Source organism: Lathamus discolor, chromosome 13 (assembly GCF_037157495.1).
Source record: "Lathamus discolor isolate bLatDis1 chromosome 13, bLatDis1.hap1, whole genome shotgun sequence".
Taxonomy (NCBI): Eukaryota; Metazoa; Chordata; class Aves; order Psittaciformes; family Psittacidae; genus Lathamus; species Lathamus discolor.
In genome coordinates, this window is record NC_088896.1 from 2975304 (window position 1) to 2984064 (window position 8761).

The 8761-nt window shown below is 49.7% G+C and overlaps 2 protein-coding genes across 5 annotated transcripts in view; both read left to right on the top strand.

The window, feature by feature from the left end:
- The window catches only part of TEN1 (TEN1 subunit of CST complex), a 6246-nt gene extending 2878 nt beyond the window's left edge, over window positions 1-3368 (top strand). For 2 of the 3 annotated variants that reach the window (XM_065694008.1, XM_065694009.1), the window contains exon 4: window positions 602-1488. In XM_065694008.1, coding sequence (XP_065550080.1) covers window positions 602-741 — 140 coding nt within the window. In that variant the 3' untranslated portion in view covers window positions 742-1488. Of the gene's footprint in view, window positions 1-601; window positions 1489-3349 lie in introns of those variants that run through there. The other variant, XR_010615841.1, reaches the window with a different exon arrangement.
- On the top strand, window positions 1578-8269 carry CDK3 (cyclin dependent kinase 3). 2 transcript variants are annotated; one of them, XM_065694006.1, is made up of 8 exons: window positions 1578-2915; window positions 3350-3526; window positions 4176-4253; window positions 4620-4740; window positions 5249-5419; window positions 5849-5950; window positions 6768-6971; window positions 7404-8269. In XM_065694006.1, exons 2-8 carry the CDS (start codon window positions 3399-3401, stop codon window positions 7527-7529), a joined length of 930 nt encoding a protein of 309 aa, XP_065550078.1. In that variant the 5' UTR covers window positions 1578-2915; window positions 3350-3398; the 3' UTR covers window positions 7530-8269. The 2 variants fall into 2 exon arrangements, with proteins under 2 accessions (XP_065550078.1, XP_065550079.1); XM_065694007.1 differs by lacking the exon at window positions 4176-4253.
- Window positions 8270-8761: the final 492 nt, after the last annotated feature.

Below are 8761 nucleotides of genomic sequence, written 5' to 3' on the forward strand. Positions count from 1 at the left end.
ACTGCTACAGAATTCCTTTAGAAAGACATGCTACTTTGTTTATCACAGCTTAGGAGTGAGTTGTCCCCATTTTGCAGGGATGGAAGGGGAGCAGGCTGAGATGGTGGCTGTGTCACCAGTGTTTAGCCTCTTTTGTGCATCTCTTTTACCATTTGAATGCTACCAGCGAACTGTCAGTTATAGTCAGCATTGAGCCTGTTCTAAGCCCAGCTTTGTTCTGTCCTCATCTGCATGGAGGCATTCAGAAATGAGCTTAGAACCCATCCCTAGTGCTTTTCAGACAGGGAAATCCAAACTTCATCCAGTCATGAAGTAAACAGGTGCTGCATGGTAGACATTGGCATGTCCTAGGCTCAATGTTCCCTAGTGCACGGAGAGCACGGTGTCAGCATTTTGTAGCCAACAGAAGGAACGCACATCACTAAATTAACCTGCTCCTGGGCCTGCTGCTCACGTTGGTGGCTGGTCCAGTCTCCTGCAAGTTCTCAGGCTATGATTATTTGGTCAGCTGGAGCCATATGCTGCCTGAGGGAACCTCTCTGTTTGCCTCTGAGCTGCTCCATCTGGTTTTCTTTATACAGAAACTTCCTGTGTTTCCCAGGTGAGGGTCCCGTTGTAAAAGCACGAATATTGACCTGCGTGGAAGGGCTGAACGTGCCCTTGCTGGAACAAGCCATACAGGAGCAGAGGAAATACTTCAGCGAGAGGCAGGAGGAGAAGATAGGAAAGAGCACATCCTGACAGCAGCTCTGAGACCAGCTGTATGCTGGTCCTTGCGCTGCCATTTGCAACAGCGGTGTTAAAAGTAAATTTAGAAGGTGGGTTTGCGACATGCTGGGGTTTGCTGCGGTAAATAGCAAAGTAAAGTCACGATGAGGGAAACACTTGAAGACTGTGAGTCAGTATGTGCCTGTGGGTTGTCCGTTCATGCAGGTGTCATCGCTGAAAATAACCTCTGGGAAGCAGGTTGGTTTGTTTTAAAAGGGCGGCTAAGGAAATGGAGCACTTGGGTTATACTGGTCCTTTTGTAATGCAAAGCTTGGAGAGGTCGGAAACAGGGGAAGTCTCTGAACCTGGAGTTAAGCAACTTACTCTCAAAGCTCAGCAGCTTCTGGGCTGCTGGCAGATGGAGGGTGAAGGGCATTAGCACAAAGTTCATGAGCCCTGTGTGGCTGCAAGTCCATGATTCCATGTGCTTGGTTACTATGACTCAGCTTCCATACAGGAGCGCTCCTGGCAAAACACTCACAGATCTGCGCTGACCAGCAAAGAAACAAGAAAAACAAAGAGTTACTATTTCAGCAGCACTGCCTCTTCAGGTTTTCAGGAGCTGGTGTACAAGGGGGTGCAATTTTAACTCTAAAAAACATATCTGCAATGCCCTGAGAATCACGACTTTCTTCCCTGACACAACTAAGTTTAGAAGACCTTAGATGACTTTTTTGAAGCTTTTGCTAGATATATTCCTAAATAAAGATTTAAAAAGAAGGCAGCCCGTCTCTTATTGATTGAAACCCTCTTTCTTGCTAAGGCAAATGCATAACGCAAAGGCCTTGCAGAAACCCCTGGATTTCCTGGGTGGATGATGTAAGAAAAGTTGGCAATGTGCAGTTTGCCTCCTTCTCAGCACTGGGTGTATAAGGAAGGGCTTGGCTTTGAAAAAGTTGCAAGAAGTGGAGATGAAGTTACATCAGAGCCACTCTGGTTTAAGAACATGGTGCTAAGCCCACCTGGCAGAATTAAACCATCATCTAACGTGAGATGAGAATAAGTTAGTTCAAGAGAGGAGACTCCTGTGCTATAGGAATCCCCAGACCTGGAGGTAGCTGGGACTGTGGTTTGCAGGCAAAATTCAGCCTTTTCTGCTTTTTGCTGGTGAAATGTTCAGAAAATAGGGACTGAAGCAGTACAATGCACAGCAGCAGATCAAAACACAACAGGTATTGGCAAAGTCCCCTGTTACCAACAGGCTTGATTCAAGGGCCTGAGATAGCTCAGTAATTAGAGTGCTTTCTATAATCTTTAATCTTAGTTTAGCCTTATGTTTTTCATTCACACAGAGAAATACAAAAACCCTGCCTCAGCACACTTTGTTCTGCCCAAGTCCAAAAACATGAACTCAAGAGCCAAGATTTTAACCTGGTTCTTTAAGAGACAGTGACGAGCCTGTCATGATGGGTTTATGTTTACACCTCATCTCCTGTCTCTTCTCCCACCTTCCTCCCCATGCTTAAATTTTATCCAAATGGCCAGGCTTGCCACAGAGTTGGGATTCTGTAATAGCTGGGATGCCAGGGCTGGGAACAGCCAAAATACCAGATTCCTACAAGTGTTATGAAGAAAACTCCAGCCAGAAAATCAACCAACCATGAAGAGAGCAGATTTAGCAGTGACTCCAAGTGGAGACATGAGGACAAATTCAACCTTCACAAGTCACTGGGGAACCCACACTGGGGTTGGCCATAGCCATGTGGATTCCTCTGCAGCCACAGAGCAACCGCCCTTTGGGTCTTTCACATTGGCAGAAATCAGGATCAGTTGCACAAGGCTGTTAAGCTGGCTCAGGAATGGCTTAAAGCAGTCGTAAAATGGGTTAAAGCAGTCCTAAAAGTTGGGGTCTGCACTGTGGACCCACGCACCCATGTCCTGCTGTGCCCACCCAGAGACATGGAACCCCCAGGCTTTCCGGAGGACGGGCCCAATGGCTCTGTCTGCCTGTGTGCCACGATGCAAAATATTTATAATGGCTTTTTAATCTTGCTGTCTGCCAGCTCTCAAGTCAATGATTAACCCCCCCAAGGACATCTCCCGAAAGGCTGAGTGGCACAGCCCACAGCAGGAAGCTTCAAGGGACAATTGCGCAAGAGAAAACAAACACATGAAACAAGAAATGAGGAAAACCAGACACTTCTGCTGTATGTTCGACCTGAGCATCCCCAGGGACCCTCCGTTCTTCGCTGCATCGCCTTGGTGCCAGGCACTGTAAAAGGGCTGAAGAGCCTCCCCCGGCGCTGCGCGGTCCCTGTGCCCGTGCCGCAGGCCCAAAGCACCCTTTGCCTCCATTTTGCCCTATTTTTGCTCTAGCCAGCACACTGTGGGTCACGCTGCAGCCAGTACTGGTTGCTGCACGGTGTGTTTGGCTTTTCGGGTGGGCTTGAAGACCCCCAAACACCCCCCAGAGCCCCACCGGGCTCTGTCTGCCTGCTGCTGCCTCAGCCGAAGGCAGGTCCCTGCGCTGGGGGAGCAGCAAGAGGGGACCCAGACCCCAAGAGCAGCTCAGGGGAAGAGCAAACCCTTTCCACACACATTTGGCTGTAGGTTTCCCCCCCCACTTCCTTTTTCTCCTCAGAAAGCAGTGCCAGCCACCCCCGCTGCCGTCGCGGGGCAGCGGCAGCCTCATGGACCCCTTCCAGGAGGTGTTTCAGAAGCTGGAGAAGATCGGGGAGGGCACCTATGGCGTGGTGTACAAGGCTCGCAACAAGCGCACGGGGCAGCTGGTGGCCCTCAAGAAGATCCGCTTGGACTCGTGAGTGGGGAAAAGCCCGTGGCCCAGGAATGCCACGCAGGGTGCTGCGGCGAGAGGGGGGTGAGGAAGGCAAATGGCTCCTCTGGGGCCTAAGGCCGAAGGCCTGGCATGGGGGTGAGCAGGAGGGTCCTGAGCCCTGCCAGTGTCCAAAATGGGGCAAGAGGCTCAAAAAAGCCTGACTTGAGGGAAAGAAATGTCTCTTACCAGCTCATGCAAGCAGCTAGGGCCTGATCTGGCCCTGTGTGGCTCTGGCTTCACAGCACAGGGCAGGGGGAAGCAGCCACCATTTTGGGAGGTGTGGTGTTCCTCAGGGACATGGTGCCTGCAAGGCTCCATCTCCCTCAGAGACAACTTCAAGGCTCGGGCGTCTCAACCATTGCTGCTTCTCCAAGTGTGCCCTCAGGTGCTCTAAAACCAGCTCTGCTCAAAGTTTGCACTAAGGCCACCCCTCCTTCCTTCTCCTTCCCCACGGCTCCATTTCCCCGTGCCTCATTCCAGCCTGCCTCGCACACAGCTCCATCCCAGACTCAGGGTGCCCAGCAGGAGACACGCCGCCCCACACAGGGCGATGGGGTACAAAGGGAGGGAGAAGGGACCGAGGCTGTGGGATCCTGAGGGATGGGAGCTATGCAGCCTGTCTCTGCCGCAGGGACACGGAGGGTGTCCCCAGCACTGCAATCCGAGAAATCTCACTGCTGAAGGAGCTGAAGCACCCCAACATAGTGAGGTAAGACCTGGATGAACGCTCCCCACCAGCTCATTGATGAGCTTCTGCTCTGGGAGCTCTGGGTACAGGCAGCAAGAGAGGTTTTCCTGTCCTTCCTGACTGCAGGACAGGAGCCAAATAAAGAGGAAAATGCAGGAATGATTTACACTTCCCTGGTTCTCAGCAATAGCTCACAGCACTGCCACTTCACTCCAGCAGCACAGGCTGGTCCAAGCTGCTGCTATCCTATGCTAGATTCTGCTTTTGTATCTGCCTCTCTCTGCTCCAAAGGACTCCCAGAGCAGAGCTATCTGTGGGTGCAGGGATTTTTGGGTCTGGAGAAGGTGCCGAAAGGTACCGAAGGGAGCACTTGCATTTCTTTTGCAGGCTTCTGGATGTCATACACAGCCAGAAGAAGCTCTATCTGGTGTTTGAGTATCTGAATCAGGACCTGAAGAAATATATGGACTCATCCCAACCCAGAGGGCTTCCTTTAAGCTTGGTCAAGGTACAGTGTGAAAGGAATGCTAACAGGCAGGGCAGAAGGCATGTGTCCTTGCTGCCTTCTGCTGGGCAGAGCCAGCACTGAGCTGTTCGTACCCAGACTGCATCTGAAGAGACTCATCCTTGGCTGAGGCATTCAACCTCTCAAATCTCAAACATTTCCGCTGGGAAACCCTCATGACACTATTGCTCAGTGCTTTTATTTCCCAGCTGTTTCCAGGCTCTCCAGCCCATCTCACTGCAGCACAAACTGCTCTTAAGAGGACAACTGAGGGATCTATTACTAATTGCCTTGTTACGGAGTAATAGATGTGTGAAAGGAACTGCCGCTGCATTGGAGTCTCTCTGTCTCCATGTAGGGTGGGAGCAGTTTGTGTGGGTCTCTGAGTAGTGGCCTGCCAGCCTAGTATTGCGTTATAACAAGGTCTTTTTTCCCGTTCAGGTCTATAAATGAGATCCAGCCTTCAAAGTAGTTTCACTGTGGCCTTGTCTGAAATCTTTTCTCTCCATAGAACTACCTTTTCCAGCTGCTGCAGGGTGTGAGCTTCTGCCACTCACATAGAGTCATCCACAGGGACTTGAAGCCACAGAACTTGCTCATTAATGAAGCAGGAGTAATCAAGCTGGCTGATTTTGGGCTGGCAAGAGCTTTCGGTGTCCCCCTGCGCACATACACTCATGAGGTACTGTTGGGGCTCTCTGCTACCCGAGAGTGGGGTACACAATCCATAGTGCATGAACAAAAGCAGCATCATGAGTTACTCATCCATAACGGAGGCACAGGCCTGCCCAGGCATGTGCTGTTAACATCGTCTGCAGCTACAGGGATACCTCATGTCCCACGGAGTGTGCTGACTGCTTCTACCCTAGCCTGCCTGCAAGCTGGGTTCCCACCTTCCCTGCATTGGGTATATTTGTTTGTTGCAGAGGCTCCTGTTGAAGGATGATCTGTTAATCCCAATCTTGCTGTCACTAAGGTGTTTGTTAATTCAGCATGGCCTTAGCATGCTCTGATTTGTACAGTCACTGCATTATAGCTGAGAAGAGAGGATTCCATACCTCTGGTTTCATCCAGGGAAACAAACAAAGCTTGTTTCTTTGTTCCTTACCAGGTAGTGACTCTGTGGTACCGAGCCCCTGAAATACTGTTGGGATGCAAATATTACTCGACCCCTGTGGATATCTGGAGCATCGGCTGCGTCTTTGCAGAAATGGTAGAATGGGTTTAAATAGCCTTTTTAATGAGCAGGGAGGATGCACCTGCAATGGGAAGTGGGGAAGAAGGGGCAAGACATAGAGCATCTGTGATAGTGTGATCCCACCCTATGCTGGGGTGTGTTTTATGGGAAGTACACTAAAGATGATCTTAATGTCCTTTCCAACTCAAGCCTTTCTATGATTCTGTGAGGGTTAGCTGATCTTTAACTGTGGGTGCAGAAGGAAATCTGCCACCCTCAGGGGCCTGGCAGAAGGCAAAGCCTCTGTAGTCTGGCTGCAGTTCCAGGTAGGTGTGAATTTGGTGCCTCCCTTTGCAGAAGGGGCAACTTCAATCTTTTTGCTGCAGCATTTTGATCCTGGGAGGAGATGCCTCTTGCAGATGTCCCCATAATAGGCTGCAGAGAACTAACACTCTCACAGCATGGCAGAGTGGATCTCCTGAGGGTCCATACACCACTTTGAAGAGCTCTTGTTATCCCTGCAGTGTAATAGCACTATCCCTAGCTCCTGAAGCCACTGGAGCTGCCAAGCAGCAGAGCCTGGGCAAGTAAGAGGGGAAGGAGCTAACCTGCAAGAATGGGTGTTAGGAAACTGGAGACAAAGAAGGATAAGGAACTGGCTGAAAGGGGGACGGCTTCAGGGGAACATGGATCCATGGAGAGGAGCTGGATGGAGACAAGCAGCCAGACACCTGTGGCTTTCCCAGCCACTGCCTGGTCTGTGCAGTTGTTTGCAACTGCTGGGACATAGGGTTGCTTGAGCAGGAAATAGAGCTGATAGAAAGGTAGGAATTAGCTTTTCTTTCCCCGACAGGTGAGCAGGAAGGCCCTGTTTCCAGGGGACTCTGAGATCGATCAGCTCTTCCGGATCTTTCGCACTCTGGGCACTCCCACTGAGGCGACCTGGCCTGGAGTGACCCAGCTGCCTGACTACAAGGAGAACTTTCCCCAGTGGGCAAGGAAGGAGATGACGGAAATTGTTCCCAGCTTAGATCAAGATGGTAGAGACTTACTGGTGGTGAGTAGCAAATGCACTATTTTTAGGGACTCTGTTCTGACCACAGAGTCATCAGAACAAGACCCTGGGACATGCAGGACGTTTTCAAACTGGGAAAAGAACAGGGACATTTGGGACTGATCTACCTGGATGTGCATTAGCTGACCTGGCTCTAATGCTCATCTCTGCCATTGCAGAAACAACAAATCATCAAACAGGGCTCAGTCCTGGCTCTAAAGCAGGACTGTCATTGCAGCTTCCTCTAGGAAACCACTGCACTGGGGGTCAAGAAACCCTTCTAACATAATTCCCATAGTAACTCCAGCTGTGGGTTACCCCCAAAGCTTAGAGAGGAGGAAAAGCAGGACCAACATCTGCATCTAGGACAACCACATGCAGGTACAATCCATCGTTTTGTTTTTAAACTGCTAATTCTGGGTTTCCTCTTGGCAGCAATTGCTCCTGTATGACCCCAGCAAGCGCATCTCAGCCAAGGCAGCCCTCAATCACCAGTACTTCTTCCAGAGAAGCCCTCGGAAGCCTGAAGAGCAACGTGTGCTGCTGAAGCACTGTAGATGAGAAAACACAGTTAGGATCCCTTCTCCTGAGGAGCCTGGAGGGGACATTCTTGCATTTATTGACTCTCAACCTGTTTTCCTGGGGGAAAGTTTGAGTTAGAGCTGGTAGAACCCTTTTAAATGGGTCACGTGAAAAAGTAGGGGGGTATTTATCAGCGTAAAACACTGAAATGTAAGTGAGAGATCATCTTTCAGAGGTTTGTCCTTGCATTGGTGAGCTAAGGTGACAAAGGGATGTCTGCCAGCACTGCAGTCATCCCCGCATCTCCAGCACCGGGCACATCTCCAGTTGTGCCGGTGACAGTTTCTGACAGCAGAGTGTGCAGGCGCTCCACTGCAGGGAGGGGAGCACTTCTCTGCTCTGCTGCTGTTACCAGAGCTTTGGGTTGTCAGCACTAGACAAGTTGTTCAATCTGAGCTGTTTAACAGAGCTGACATTCTGCTCTTTCACAAGCTGAAGTGCACTATATGATGTCTTAATTTGTACCTTAGCTGGGACCAAAAATCCAAAAGATCCAGTTAGCATAAAGCACTTATTGCATATGGCTGGAAACAGAAACAGCTAGAACACTGGTTGTCCACCATTGGTCCAGACATAATGCTGTTTCCTTCACTTTATTATCTTGAAAATGTTTTTTGTTGTTCAAATGATTCGAGAATTGTCCCTAACTTTTGGTGTGGTTTTTACATCTTTTTCTTTTCAGTACAGAAGAAAAATAAAGGCTTGTCATTTGTTCAGAAGCCTTGGCATTTGTTCTTTGGTTGGGGCAGCCCATCAGGTAGTGAGGCAGCCCAGTCTGGCTCAGCCTTTTTTCCCACAGAGCTCTTGTCCTTTTCTTATTTTTTTGATCTTTCTTTTATCCTTTCCAGCCCAAACCCTTGGCGGGTGCAGAGATGTACTCTCACTTCCACTGTGGACATGGGGCTGATGGTTTTGCAGGTCAGTGCTGTCTTGATGGTAAGATGGGCTTGCTTTCCATCAGAGGTTCCCACAAACCACTTCAGTTATGTTCTACTTTTTAAATACCCAAAAGACAGATTTTTAACATAGGAAAGACAAACTTCTGTGCTTCTGCTTTTCATGCACACACTCGCACACGTGCCATCCTAATGACTGTGATCCTCAGCATAAAAATGCTATCCCAAAAGGCATCACATTCATAGATTTCATGACAGATAAACACTGCAGTAAAGGAGAGGGGCACACAGAGCACACAGAGCTGTAGCAACACT